This window comes from Aethalodelphis obliquidens, unplaced genomic scaffold (genome assembly GCF_003676395.1).
Source record: "Aethalodelphis obliquidens isolate GAN/ISIS:26980383/991018 unplaced genomic scaffold, ASM367639v1 scaffold35, whole genome shotgun sequence".
Lineage (NCBI taxonomy): Eukaryota > Metazoa > Chordata > Mammalia > Artiodactyla > Delphinidae > Aethalodelphis > Aethalodelphis obliquidens.
Genome location: NW_020837979.1, coordinates 5,646,012 through 5,660,324, shown reverse-complemented (window position 1 = coordinate 5,660,324; position 14,313 = coordinate 5,646,012). Strand labels below are relative to the sequence as shown.

Genomic DNA, 14,313 nt, shown 5'->3' with positions numbered 1-14,313 from the left:
CCTGCTGCCCCCTGCCCCAGCATCCACACGGCCCTGCGTGTGGACACAATAACACCCCAACGGGCACAGCCCTGAGCGGAGATGAACGCAGGATAGTGCAGAGGTGTTAGGCGGCCTGGAGACGCCTACAGCCGGCCATCCTGCCTCCCTGGGCCCCCATAGGCGCTCCCGGCGGGCTCTCCAGAAGCTCAGGGACCCCAAGCAGCCTTCTCTGTCCAGCGAGGCCCCTCCCCCCCCAAGGCAGGGGAGCCCAGTCAGGTGCGCCTGCGCAGAGCCCTGGGCACCAAGCCCCGCCCACAGCCCTGCTCCCGGCCCACAGCCCCTCACCCCACCCACCTCCTCAGCGACACCCCCAAACTGCCTTGGGACAAGACTGCAGCATTTAGGTGAAAACGCATGGAGTCATCAAGGTGTCAGTCCCTTGTTACTTATTTGTTCCCAGCAGTCTTATTTTCTCACTGATCCAGGGTCCGATGGCTGGAACTCCCGACTCCAATTACTTGAATGGAATTTTTACACTAACAGGGAGGGGGCCTTGCGTTAGAAGCTGCTGAAAGCAAGGTAGGCGGATAAACAGCCGCCTCACAGCCTGAACTTTTCTATTTTCAGCTTTAAAGCTGAACTCTTAAATAACCGGGACACAAAGCTATCTCTTTCACTCCTTGACATGAAGGGTTATTGCTTTTCTTTGTCCTGATAGTGCATTTTGTTGACCCCCAACGTCTAGCGCCTGAGCTTTGTAAGGGATGACGTGGAAACCAAGCCTCCTGCGTTTACCTCTCCTGGTTTCTTCCCTGTGACCTTATCTTTGCAGTGGAATTTTCCAGTGAACTTGGAAATCCACAGATAGTCAAACCAGAGAACGATTCCTCAAGGACTCTTTCTTCATGTATTTTTGCAAGTCTAAGGATTTAAAGAAATACGTTCTGAAATGTTCAGCCAGAATGTGACGTTTAAAAAAAAAAAATACGTGAGTCAAGCATAAAGGATAAGCAAGTAAAAATTACTCCACTCCTCCCTCCCGAGAAAAGTGGGGGGATAGATTAAGAGCAAAACGTTGATAATTGCTGAAGTCTAGTGATGATACGTGGGACTTCATTATACAATATCTATCTTCTGTACTTCTGAAATGTTTTGTAATAATAAGTATTTGTAAAGCTAAGCATATAAGAACAATGACAAACCATATGTGAGCGTAGGATTGGTTTGTTCTGGAAAATGAGAAGTATGTTTTTCCTCTAATGACTTTTTCCACTTGAATTAGGGAACTGTTTCTCTCGTGCTTTCTCTAAAACTGACCCCAGAGCCTAGTTAAGAAGTCATCTTCTTAAGCTATAAATTCTCCTTTATTGTCGCTAAAGCAGAGGCAGGTATGTGTACCCAGTAGCAATCCCCCTCGCCCCTCCCCCCCCGCCCAAGTCCTTTATCCCAAGTTCAGCGGACTTTCCTACCTAGTCCATTGACTCGGAGCTTTCATTGAGACTATACTATGTGTGCCTGAGATGCTTGCTAAGTATGATTTTTTTCCCAAAAAAGATTGGGTTATGAGGGAGAGGTTCTCAGGGTGTTGTGTTTGCACCTAGATGGGGTCATGAAGGGCGCTACATAGATTGCTGTTCTGTTGAAAAGTTGTCACCCCTTGCGTCCGTGGGAGGCCGCTTCTTAATTTACTTTTGAGAGAGCATTCGCGCCCTCTACTGGCGGTTGAAAGAAATACCGAGAAAGACACCTGTGACAATGGTGTCTTTGGTTCTTTAATCCATCCTTCCACCTTTCCTTCCATCCCTCTATTCATTGACCATCCATCCATCCACACACCCATACACCCACACACACCCCCACCCCTCCATCCTTCCATCCATCCACCCATCTGGCAGACACCCAGTATGTACCAGGCCCTTGATTAGGTGCTGTGGGGATACAGAGACACTCAGGACAGGGTTTCTGCCCTCAGAGAGCATACATCAGTGGGACAGAGTAGCAGACCAAGCAATCTCTGCCATAACGCAAGCATAAACAGTTTCCCTTTGAGCAAAAGCTTAATCTGTTTGTTGATTCATTTATTTGTTCTGTTCATTCCTCAGATCGTTTTTATATGCCCAGAGAGGCAAAGGAGCTCCTTTTCTATTTTAGTGTTATTGTTATTAGCTAACGTTTATTGAGCACTTAGTGCTGTGCCTCAGCATAAGTCCCATTTAATCTTTATGAGGTATGTGCTGTTAATGTCACTGTTTTATTAGTGAGGAAACCAACAGTGACTTTGAAAAGTTTTGAAAAGGGCCCAAGGTCATACCACTAGTACATAGCGGGGTTGGAATTTGAACTAAAGTCTGTCTGATTTAAGCTAGATTATACTGCCTGTCATGCATAAAGGTTGCATTTATTTGAACTCTAATTAGACGGTAAATTGTATCCCACCAGAAAAATGCATGTTATTTAGTTTGAATATTGGGTTTTTGCTGAAGTGTAAATTACCCTGTGTGCTCTAAACAAGCCAGGTCGCTGAGATTGCGTAAAGCACTAGTCCTAAAGGTTTGGGTGTTGAGTCTGAGAGGCTGAAGACCCAGAACATTCTTCTTCACTTCTAAAGTGACAAAGAGCCCTCATTCAAAACTGCAGGCTTTTCTGGTAGGGGTGGGGTATGAAGGAAAGTAGGGAGACCTGGTGGTGTGGCAGGAAGGGCACTAGATGGGAACCTCGCTCGGGTCTCTGGGAGATGACTTGACACCCCCTACGGAGCGGATGCTTGAACTAACTAAGTGTCTGCCTGGCGTGATTTCACATCTGTTGTTCCAAAACCCCTCTGTCACTCAGGAAATGTCGGCATGTCAGTGCCATACTGGGTATGAGGTTATGCTACACAGAGTACAGGAATCGGGGTTGAAGGAGAGAGCCTTAGCTGTCAAAGCTAAGGGCCTAAAATGGAGTGCAACACTGCTTGTCAAGAATCTGATACAGACAAAGTGAGAGAGTGGCACGGACATACATACACTACCAAACGTGAAGTAGATAGCTAGTGGGAAGCAGCCGCATAGCACAGGGAGATCAGCTCGGGGCTTTGTGACCACCTAGAAGGGTGGGATAGGGAGGGTGGGAGGGAGACGCAAAAGGGAAGGGATATGGGGATATATGTATATGTATAGCTGATTCACTTTGTTATACAGCAGAAACTAGCACACCTTGGTAAAGCAATTACACTCCAATAAAGATGAAAAAAAAAAAAGAATCTGATACAGATAATACCAGTTTTTAATGCCCAAGAGGAGCTTTTGTTAAAAGAGCTACAGGTCTTAGGTTTAAATTATTATTGAAATTACTGAAGTTGTTTTTCTTAAGCCTTTAGCGTCAATTCACAGATTATATTTTATTTCCAAATCTACTGATTTGGCTGAAAATAGCAATGCTTTTACTTGTGTTTGTTCACGTTCAATCAGTTTATAAATTTAACAAATGGTAAATAGTCAACATTCTCTACCAAAGCCATTAACTTACAAATTTAATATATCTGAACCTTTCAAACATTTCATGTACCTAACAAGGCAGACTTATAAACCTAAGAAGTAAAATCTTTCTGGGCACTTAAGGAATTCTTTTAAATTGAATATGCCAAACTTATAAACGAGGTGTATCAAGGTTCTCAGAACCACTTAAACACTCTTTATAAACTTCATCAAATTCTCTTAAACCTTTCCATTAAAACAACCAGGCTGATATATTGCAGCCTATTGAATGTCTGAGACATCTTAGGTAACAAATAGAGATTAGCATGGTGATTGTAAAACGTGTTCTTTTTTTTTTTTTTTTTGCGGTACACGGGCCTCTCACTGCTGTGGCCTCTCCCGCTGCGGAGCACAGGCTCCGGACGCGCAGGCTCAGCGGCCATGGCTCACGGGCCCAGCCGCTCCGCGGCATGTGGGATCTTCCCGGACCGGGGCATGAACCCGCGTCCCCTGCATCGGCAGGCGGACTCTCAACCACTGCGCCACCAGGGAAGCCCCAAAACCTATTCTTAAACATCATTTTAAAGTACATGGACTTGATGTTATGTCACCCTTTGGATTTATTTGCTTTCCTGGGAATGCAGAGGCAACTAATTAACCAGAGCAGATCTGCCCTCTCAGCTGGGAGCTGGGGTGGAAGATGCTAATCGCAGGATGGGTACAGACCATGGTCACGGTCAGAGGTTCAAGACCAGGCACAGGTCCTACTGCCGGGACGATGCGCCCCACACCACTGGTCAGCCAACCCTCCTCTGCCACTGTGATTGCATCATTCCCTCCATTCACAAGATGTTTTTCCTTCTAATAAGAAATGGATAAGCCAACCCAGACTAAACAAGCATATCAAATGACATATCTGGGTCTCAGCATCTTTCACACTGTTAGAACCCCAGTCGCTCAACCGGAACCTTCTTGAGGGCAGGGTCAGCATCCGTCTGACCCACTTCCCCTCTCCGGGCCGTGCACTCTTCTGGTGGCATCCCAGGCACTCAGTCCAGTGGGTGAACCTCCCCAGGCAGGTCAGAGGGAGTGAGAAAGCTGCCATCTTGCCAGGGACAGGCCACACAAAGAAGGTGCAGGCCTGTGAAGGCACTGTGATCCCAGCCTAAAAAGCGCTTTGCTTCTGCTTCCAGATGTTTCTGCAGCAGCCAGACGTATCCCTGAGCTTCAGCAGTGCCCAGCGGCCCGGGGCTCAGCAGCAGCTCCAGCAGAGATCGGGCCCAGGCCCCCAGCCCCAGCTCGTGGCCAGCCCTCAGCTTCTGGGGCAGGTGGCCTCTGCCCAGGTCCCAAGCCAGCACCTGCTCAGAGACTCGAGTGTGATATCAACCCAGGTAAACAGTCCTTGCCACCAGCAGACCAGGAACCTACCTCCCCTGTGACCGGAGCTGGTGATGATGGTGGGGTTTTTCTTTTCTTTATTTTGTCACTTTGAAGCCCCAAGTTCCATTGGTTTCCTTCTCTGTTTTATCAGTATATTAACATACCTTAAAGGGATCATGCAGGGAATTCCCTGGCAGTCCAGTGGTTAGTACTCCACGCTTTCGCACTTTCACTGCCGAGGGTGCAGGTTCGATCCCTGGTCGGGGAACTAAGATCGCGCAAACCGTGCGGTGCAGGGGGAATAAATAAATAAAAGGAACACCTTTATTAGAAAAAAAAAAAAAAGAAGAGGTGTCATGCAGCTGAAACTTTCAGCTCTGATCCTGAGCTGGGCTGGAGGTGGATATGGCCATCCCAGACATGCATGCCGAAAGCCACACGTCCCCACATGCATGTCCTTGGTGCCCATCACCGACTGCTGGTTTTAGCCATTACCAGTGTGAGAGCACAGTTATCCACTTCTGTTCGTCATCCCTTTCCCCAGGGCCACCAAGCTTCTCCCGGTCCCCCAGATTCCCTGTTGATCCCCATCCTCACAGCCATTACCACTTACTACAAGCCACCAGTGACCTTGCAGTCTGACAGGGTGACCCATCAGTCAATGGAACTGAATCCAATGGAATCGAGAAGTTCTGAGCCCTCGTTTCCCGATGGGCACAGCTTGGAAGGCGGGATACAGCCTCTCCTGAAGCCTCTTATGTTCACATGGATTCAGTGACATCTGCTGGGCTCCCAGGGGAACAAAGATAAATGAGAGCTGTCCTTGACCCCAGGGAGTTTCTAGTCTAGCAGGAGTTCTGGGACATAAACATCGATGTACAATAAAATATGGAGAAGTCTATGTATAGGAGAGTGTCTCCATCTTCACCCAGATTTAAGGGTTTTACTTTAAAATGCAGCCTTTGGGTTCTAAAGGTTAACAGGAAAATTAATGGATGAGACTAGCCAAGAACATTCTGGAGAAGAAAAAAACTGAGGTAGGATTTACACCATGTTCAAAGATTTTGTAAACGCTCTGAGAATATGGTGGTGCCATCATATTAATGGTGTCAGTGAAACAGAGAGGAAAACCCAAAAAGCAAAAGCACATGCAGGCTCGTTCCCTCATTCATTTACAATTTCACTCAACAAATGCGTGCCAGGCACTAAGTCCTGAGCACTGAGGGGCGGCAGTGAACGAAAGAGAAAAGGAAAAAAATCTCTGATCCAAGTGGGGAGAGAGAAACAAACAAGTGACAATTAACAGTGTGACAGTTGGTGATGTGAGACGGCTGGGGAAGGCGGGCGAGGGGCTGGAGGTTCACTGAGAAGGTAATATGCGAGCGAAGAACTGAGCCTGTGAGAGAAGGAGGCATACTGGTACCAAGAAGAAGAGCATTCCACGCAGAGGAGGTGCAAAGGCCCTGGGGCAGGGGTGGGCCTGGTGATTTGGAGAGTCAGCAAGGAGATCCATGAGTCGGGAGTGGAATCTATGAAGCAGAAAGTAGTTCCTAGTTCCATTCAACGCACGTTGGTTGCTTGTCTGCCGCAAGCCCGGCACTGTCCTTGCCCCAAAGGATTTAAAGAATCCTTGAGATGCTTACAATCCAACGGGAAAGACAAGTTCACAACAGCTCAGTCAATAGTCATTGGGTCCTAAGCGAGTGCAAAGGCCAAAGTGGGTGAAAGACAGAGGCTCTGGGTACGTGATACCCGAGTTGACTTCAAGGTTTACCTTTCTCACCGCAATGGCTGCTCCAGGGTCCAAAGCCATTGAGAAGCCCGCAGATGATGCAGGGGAACAGCCTGACGCCCCAGTTCAGCAGCACCTCTGCTGTGCTCCCGCCGGCTCTGAGCCTGACCACGCCTGCTTCCACCTCCCAGGAGGCCAGCCAGGGCCAGCCCAGCCCGGACTTCAGCCACGATCGGCAGCTCAGGTGCGGACCCTGTCCTTGTCGGAAAGATGACTGAGACGTAGTTTTATACCGTCCGTTTCTGGTCTTCTTTCTGCCGGAGATGGAGGCAAAGTTCAGACCGTTAGGCTCTAAGGCCTCTGCAGCTGATCTCAGCTCAGGAAGCGGCAGGACAGGGCGAGGGTCTTGATGGCCAGAGGAAGTGACCTGCTGCCTCAAGGACCCTCTGAGGACGGAGCAGGCCCCGTGGGGATCCGGGTCAGCCAGAAAGGGCGCAGGCAGGCTGGGCAGGCACTGGGTCGGCCGGTGGGCCTGCAGCGTGGGCACTGATCGAAGCCGCCCGTTTATCTCTTCCTCTGCTCGAAGGCTGCTGCTGAGTCAGCCCATCCAGCCCATGATGCCCGGGCCCTGCGACGCGAGGCGGCCCTCAGAGGTCGGCAGGCCTGGACGGCAAGTCAGGTAGGTGGCCCGGGGGCGGGGGGAGGAGGAGCCACACCGAGCGGTCTCAGACTGCCGGGGTTTCACCTGCCTGGACCAGCTGCACCCCTTGTGAGTCTGGCACCACAGGCAGGGTCCAGGTGTGCCAACACCCTTCGAAAGGACTCTTCTCAGCTCTTCTTTCTCCATTCCCCGTGGCGGGAGAGAAAACTGTGTCGGCGTCCCATGCCGAGAACAGGACCCAAAGGAAACTATTAGTTATACGTCAAGTGTGTCACCACCTTCCGATCTTCGCAGGTCTAAGTGGTAACATCCCAGGTAAATGGAGCCTTCCCCGCCTTCCCGAGGGCACACCCAGCTCGCCTGCTCTGTGGTTCCGGTGCCGTGCCGGGGGCTGGAACCCCCTGCAGATGTGGGACTCTCCTGCCCTCCCAGACACGCATGCTTCTCTCTCTCTCTCTCTTCTCCCCCGGGCTCTTTGCTTGCAACCCTCGGGACCCGAAGAAGCAGCTTTGCTTTGCCGTTGAATTATTAGGGACAGAGGTTACTGAAGACAGAGGGAATACTTGAAAAGCTACTGGAAAATAGTTTCTAGCCCTTGGAGATGAAGCAGACACCATTGTCGTATACAACACTGGTTTAATTTGTGTCAGAAGTTCACGGGGACAGTGCTAGCTGATGAGGCCTGCCGCACCCCCATGCGGGGGCCTTGCAGCCATCCCCTGGGGCCGTCCCCTCCGCTTCCTTCCTCCTGTGTCCTCCTTAAGCCAGTAATAATAGTAACATCGGGTGGTTACTGCGTATTCTGAGGGTTGGGGCCTGTACCTACATCCGTGAAACCCCTATGATGGTAGAGGCGGGCAGGGGCTGGGCACTGCGGGGAAACCACCTTCAGATTCTCTGATGATGCTCTCAATCAGGCAGGGGGTGCGGGGAATGTTGGGTTTGGTTTCTGACCTCTCCAAGTGATCCAAATAAGTGGAAACAAAAACGTCGCTGTCCAGAGATGCTTAAAATGCAGTGAACTAGGCAAAACTGGATATTCTTTCCTCTGGGAACTCTAGAGGAAAGCTGCCATTTTCGGTCAACCCAATTATTTATACCGTCCCCACCTTCCCCACCTTCTCTTCCAGACATGACCTAACACTCCATCTTCTAGGGCGGGTCAGGGTCTGCCTGCCACACACAGAGGCCCCTTCAGGGGAATTTTGGAATCCCCAATGCCTGTTACTAAATGACCCATACAGCGATATAACATTTCTAAAAATATAATGCTAAATGGACTTCTCTGTAGTGTCTTTAAATATCTGTTCTTGGTCTGGGCCCCTCCAGAGCTTTCCCAAACAGCCTTCCCCTTGTTATTGGACCATTTTCATTAACTACTCTTTCTTTAAAAAATATATATATATATATATATATATTCTTCATAACATGAAATTTCCCATTTTATCTATTTCTGAGTGTACAGTTCAGTGGCATTAAGTACATGCACATTGTTGTGCAACCGTCTTAAGATGCTGTGCATCTTAAGAACTTTTTCATCATCTCAAACTGAAGCTCTGTCCCCATTAAACCCTAATTCCCTATTCGCTCTTCCCCCAGCACCTGGCACCCGCCCTTCTGCCTTCTGTCTCTCTGAATTTGTCTCCTCTAGGTACCTCATCCAAGTGGAATCGTACAGTATTCGTATTTTGTGATGGGCTTATTTCACTCAGCATAACGTCCTCAAGGCTCACCCATGTCGTAGCATGTGACAGAATTTCCTTCCTTTCTAAGGCTCAGTAATAGTCCGCTGTCTGTATAGACCACGTTTTGTTTATCCGTCATCCATCGACAGACACTTGGGTTGCTTCCACTTTTTGGTTATTGTAAAAAATGCTGCTATGATCATGCATGTACACATAACTGTTTTAGTCCCTACTTTCACTTTTGGGGGCATACACCCAGAAGTGGAATTGCTGGATCGGATGGTAATGCTAAGTTTAACTTTTTGAGGAAACTTCGTACTGTTTTGCACAGCAGCTGTACCATTTTACACTCCCACCAACAGTGCACAAGGGTTCCAGTTTCTCCACATCCTTGCCAACACTGTTACGTTCTGGTTTTTCTCATAATAGCATTGTAATGGGTGTGAAGTGGTGTCTCATTGTGGTTTTGATTTCCATTTCCCTAATGACGAATGGTATTGAACATCTCTTCACGTGCTTATTGGCCATTTGTAGCTTTTCTTTACGGCGATGTCTGTTCCTGCCCTTTGCCCATTTTTTAATCAGGTTGTTTGCATTTGTTGTGATGGCTGAGTTGTAGGAATTGTATTTATAGCCTGGATGTCAATCTCTTGTTAGATATATGATTTGCAAAGGATTTTCCAGCAGCCTTTTCCCTGCATGGATAGGGCGACGCACACAGGTCTTTGTGATGAAGTGCAGTCTGTCTCTTTTTCCTCTTGTTGCCCATGTTCTAGGTGTCATGTCAATAGCTTTTTTTTTTAAAGGTCTTTCTTACGTGTCACCAAACAGGTATCCACAGAGCCAGGCCGCGTGTCCAAACCCAGACGTGCACACCACCACCAGCAGCGCCTCGACCCCTGTCCTGTTGATGGGGCTCCACCCCCACTTCCCCACCTCCCAGCCGTCGCCCCTGAAGCCCGCGCAGACCCAGCAGCAGCCTCCGTGCTTCCTGCAGGTGGGGCCGGGCTGCACCTGGGCGGGGGAGACAGGGCCGAGCCCCCAGCCCAAGCCTAACAGGCCCTCCCTCCCGGGCTTTCCGTAGGGCTCTGGTCCTCAGTATCAAAATAAGCCCCAGACAGATTCCTAGTTGAATCTTCATAGTTTCTAAAGTTTATAATGCTCAAAGTTGGTAAAGTCTACGTATATACAGTGTGAGAAATTTAGAAGCAGCTCTTATGCCTCATGTGGTTATGTGCTAAAAAGGTCCGTTTTTTTTAAAGTAATTTTTATTATGGTGTCTGGAGTTTTTAGAGCAAAAATCAGACACTGATTGCTATGTTTGTTGGACTTGTTAGTGTGTTTATATTGCAGTCTCATACAAATATAAAACTAAATCATGTTTAAAGATTCATCAAACTTCCTTTAAATGAATGAGATGGCGTTGCATGGAATTGGGGCTGTCCAGGAAGATGGGGGGCATGTTTCCTTGTGGTCACTTCTTACTTCCAGCAAGTACCACGTGCACTGGAAGGAAGGAGGGGAGAGCAAGTGGCTGGGGGCTCAGATGGGACAGAAGTGTCTGCTGGGGCTCTGGCCTTCCCTCCCGCACCTGCCCGGGTGCCCCTTCCTGCCCCAGCCCGACCCTGTCATGTGGGGCCTCCAGCCCCTAATCGCACCCCACCCCCGGCTTGGGCCCCTTCAAAGCCAGAGGGGGCTGAGCAAGGTGACTGCGGTGCAGAGTCTTCCTTGAGGTCTAGAATGTAATTGAATTCCAGAGCTGCTCAACTGTGGTATAGTGTTCAGATCTCTCTGACTCCAGGCCTAGTGGGAGTCAACTCAAGACGTCAGCTTTGCCTGTCCCGTCAGCCCGCAGGACCCCCGATGGGCTGTGAGAAGGCAGGGAGCGTCTGGCGGCGAGTTAGAGGCCGCCCATATATTCCTTCATCGGGAGTGACAGACGCGTTGGCAGGGCTCAGGGTACAAAGGGCGCTCAGGGACCTTGAGCGCAGGGAGACGGGACATCGCAGAGGGCGCCCAGGCCTGGGTCTGTGTGGGTGGAGCGCTGTGGCTAGGTGGCCTGGCGGTCCAGTGGTTACGACTCCGCGCTGCCACTGCCCGGGGCACAGGTTCAGTCCCTGTTCAGGGAACTAAGATCCCCGCATGACATGCTGCCGGCTTGGCCAAAAAAAGGGGGGGGGGCGCTGCGGGGAGAGGCCCTGGTGGAGAAGGGACGGGGACGGCTGAGTGGGGGCGAAGGGGACAGTGTTGCAGCAGGTGAGGCAGCCTGAGCCAGAGCGGGGGAGCAGCCATGCCTGGGTGGCGTGGGGAGCAGGGCAGACCGGATTGCCTGGCGGAGGAGGTTTCATGGATGGGGACCGTGGGAGGTGAGATGGAAGGACCCAGAGTTAACGTTTGACCAGTTGAAGGTTCTGAGCTGTAAATTAGGGTGCTTCCTGGTGGATGCCGGCCAGTGACAGTATTTGGAAGTAGTTCTGGAATCAGGGGCCACCGGTGAAAAGTAGGCAGACGGCACGCAGGCTCAGATGCTGCCGCATCCATTATGTGTGTGTGGTCTCAGGTTCCGACATCCCAAAGCCCACAGGTGACGTGGAGCACGTGCTCAGGAAACCGTGCCCCGGCCGCCTAGGCCCGGCCGCTGGGCCAGGAGGAACCCCTAGCGCTGGCAGAGATCTGGGCTTCAGAATTCGCACCCTTCTGGCAGAGCCTCGGCTTCCTCTCTCCCGGCCTGGCGCTCCCCCAGGCCCCGGCCGGGAGGAGGGTCTTTATTCTGACCACATCACCGCCCCAGCCGTTCAGGGGAGGAGTCCCAGAAGCGCAGAAAGAGCCATTTCCTTTCTTCCCAGGTGCAGGCACCAACCTCTTTGCACAGTGACCAGCAGGACTCGCTCCGCCTCTCCACCTACTCGCAGCAGCCAGGGACCCTGGGCTACCCTCCTCCCGCACCCTCGCGCCCTCCCCGAAGGCTCAGCAGCCTGTCTGAGTCCTCAGGCCTCCAGCAGCTACCCCGGTAGTGCCCTGGCGCCTCAGTTGGGTCTCATCAGCTTTAACCAATGGACGGTCGAGGGGGGGATGGCCAGGGAGTTGGGGAGAAGAGTTTAAAGGACGCCCCGGCTTTCGTGCGCACCGCATCCGTTTCAGAGCTCCTGAATGGTGACAACGTCTGAGCACAGCGGCCGGCCCATGGAAGTGGGCAGGGACGCTGGCCGTGTTTCCCTGTCCCTGCACTTTACGGCCACAGTCTACAGCCATACCTGGAAGGGACCGCGGTCCCCACGGGAGTGCATCACTTAGTTCACCTTAGTGACGGCTCATCTCGCTGCATCCTGCCCCCGCCCCTGGAGCGCGCCGGTCACTCCCACCGCTGCCGCCCGTGCGCACGTGCTCATTGGCCTGCGCTCTCTTGACTCTCTTTCCTCTGCGTTGGAGAAGCACCGGGTCAGGGATTTGTTGAAGAGAGAGAATAAAGAGATGATTTTTTTCGTTATTTCTAGATGATTGCTTCTGTTTTAATTTGCACAGCTGCACAAGGAGATAACTTAGGCACCTTCCTTTCTTAAAAATACTGTCTCCTCTCATGACTTCACTTGGAGACCCCAGTAACAAAAACAGCCCACCAATCAGATGGCAAAGCTGGTGGTCAGTCACCAGGCTGCAGCGCCACACCCTCCGGCCTGACCCTAATGGAATAAGGCTTTTCACCCCACACCGTTCCGGTGGGGTTTGGTTTGGATTGGTTTGGTTTGGGGTGGTTTTTTTTTGCCCCCGAATATAACACTGGACTGTTTCCTGTTTACTTCGGCGATTACAACCACGAAGGCGGACTCAAAGCAAAGCACAATCCCGTAGCTGACGTTCTGGAATTCTCGTTGAGGACTTGAGGACTGGGGAGGTTTTACCAGCCAGACGGGTCCGTGGAGCGGCAGGTCCCCAGGAAGCCCCATCACGTGCTGGCCCTTGGAATGAGAATGCTGCATCTTTCTACATATCTTTCCTGATAAGACCGAGGATTGGATTTTCCTTTTCAAAATGCACTTTGCTTTTTTTGTATGTTTTGTTATGTTGAGATGTTTCTAAAGAAAAGATTTTATGTAATTATAAGATGATGTGTAGTGAATTGTACAGCTGTTGTAATAAGGACCTATTTCTATATAAAATAAAATTGTATGGATTATGTGTAAATTATTTTGTATCTGAGACACCAGTTCCTTTCCCAAATATAAGAGGATAAAAGTTTTCTTGTGTATTTCTGTGAGTGGACATTTTGTAATAAATTAACAGATTTGTATGATTTCCTTCGGAGGCAGTTTCTGTCCCTTTTTCTAGATGCACGCATACATCTTTTCATCAATAAACTTTTTTTTTTTTTAATTTCAAGATGTTTTTAAGGATAATCAAAGTTACGGGAAAGGCGGGAGCCAGCAACAAGTAAGCCGGGTGATGACCTTAGGATCTTTGACTTCAACATGCGCTTCAGCCTGTCGGGACCCTGATCTTCATTGAGAGATTGTGCCAGAAGGAAACAACAGTTCACTGTAGAAACGACAGCAAAACAAAGTGACAAAACCAGAAAAAGCTCCTGGAAACATCTCCACCTTAGAGACACAGGTAATCCACGGAGGTGGCCAAGCTGTCATCCACCAAAGCAGGCATAGCCCATAGTTAAACTCACCTGGGCTGGAGTTGCATGGGCTCTGCCTGCTAGCACTTGCGCAGGGTTTGTGTGTCTGTGTGGGAGATGTGTGCCCACGTCCTGTGGACGGGGGAGGTACAGCAATAGCAGACAATCCCCCCCTTCCCCGTGAGGCTTCAGCACGCTGGAGTGAGGGTGCCCTGGCACACCGTGATTGAGAATCACTGACGTGGCCATGCTCAGCAGAGCCCTTTCTACAAGCATTGGCCCGAGAGAACTGAGTTCCTTTCCTTGCTCCATCACTGGAGTTCTGTGCTTCTACCTGCTTCCCTGCAAAATAGGGGAAACTCCTCTCCGTTCTCTGGCCAGGATCAGTTTTCAGTGGCATCAGAGGCTGCCAGGTAAATACATCAAAAGGAGTTTTATTATTCACACAACTGCAATATTCCTGAAAACAGGTAAGTCTAAATATTTTGCATATATTAGGATCATTTACTCTTTAAAGGAACCCTCGTTTTAAAACAAAAAGTCTGTGTGACACTGGATTACCTATTTTGTAATTTAACTGTTTTGTAAATTCAAAGGTTTACAGATCTGATTTTTCTGTAAAAGAATTTGTATTTTAATTGGCTGTCAGAATCTACACTTCTAAGTAGAACAACTTTTTTAATGGAAACAGCATATTTGTTTTCCTAGGATTTTCTAGCTGGAAGCCATTAGAAAAGGGTGGAGTACGTCACGCTACTAATTTAATTTAGTATTGCTTAAACCTTACACATGTT

At 49.8% G+C, this 14,313-nt stretch overlaps 1 protein-coding gene across 8 annotated transcripts in view; it reads left to right on the top strand.

The window, feature by feature from the left end:
* The window catches only part of NPAS2 (neuronal PAS domain protein 2), a 181,034-nt gene extending 167,834 nt beyond the window's left edge, over nucleotides 1–13,200 (top strand). For 5 of the 8 annotated variants that reach the window (XM_027128807.1, XM_027128804.1, XM_027128805.1 and 2 more), the window contains 5 exons: nucleotides 4,634–4,831; nucleotides 6,621–6,796; nucleotides 7,139–7,231; nucleotides 9,730–9,895; nucleotides 11,745–13,200. In XM_027128807.1, coding sequence (XP_026984608.1) covers nucleotides 4,634–4,831; nucleotides 6,621–6,796; nucleotides 7,139–7,231; nucleotides 9,730–9,895; nucleotides 11,745–11,912 — 801 coding nt within the window. In that variant the 3' untranslated portion in view covers nucleotides 11,913–13,200. The remainder of the gene's footprint in view (nucleotides 1–4,633; nucleotides 4,832–6,620; nucleotides 6,797–7,138; nucleotides 7,232–9,729; nucleotides 9,896–11,744) is intronic. The other 3 variants (XM_027128800.1, XM_027128801.1, XM_027128802.1) reach the window with 2 other exon arrangements.
* The last annotated feature ends 1,113 nt before the right edge of the window (nucleotides 13,201–14,313 follow it).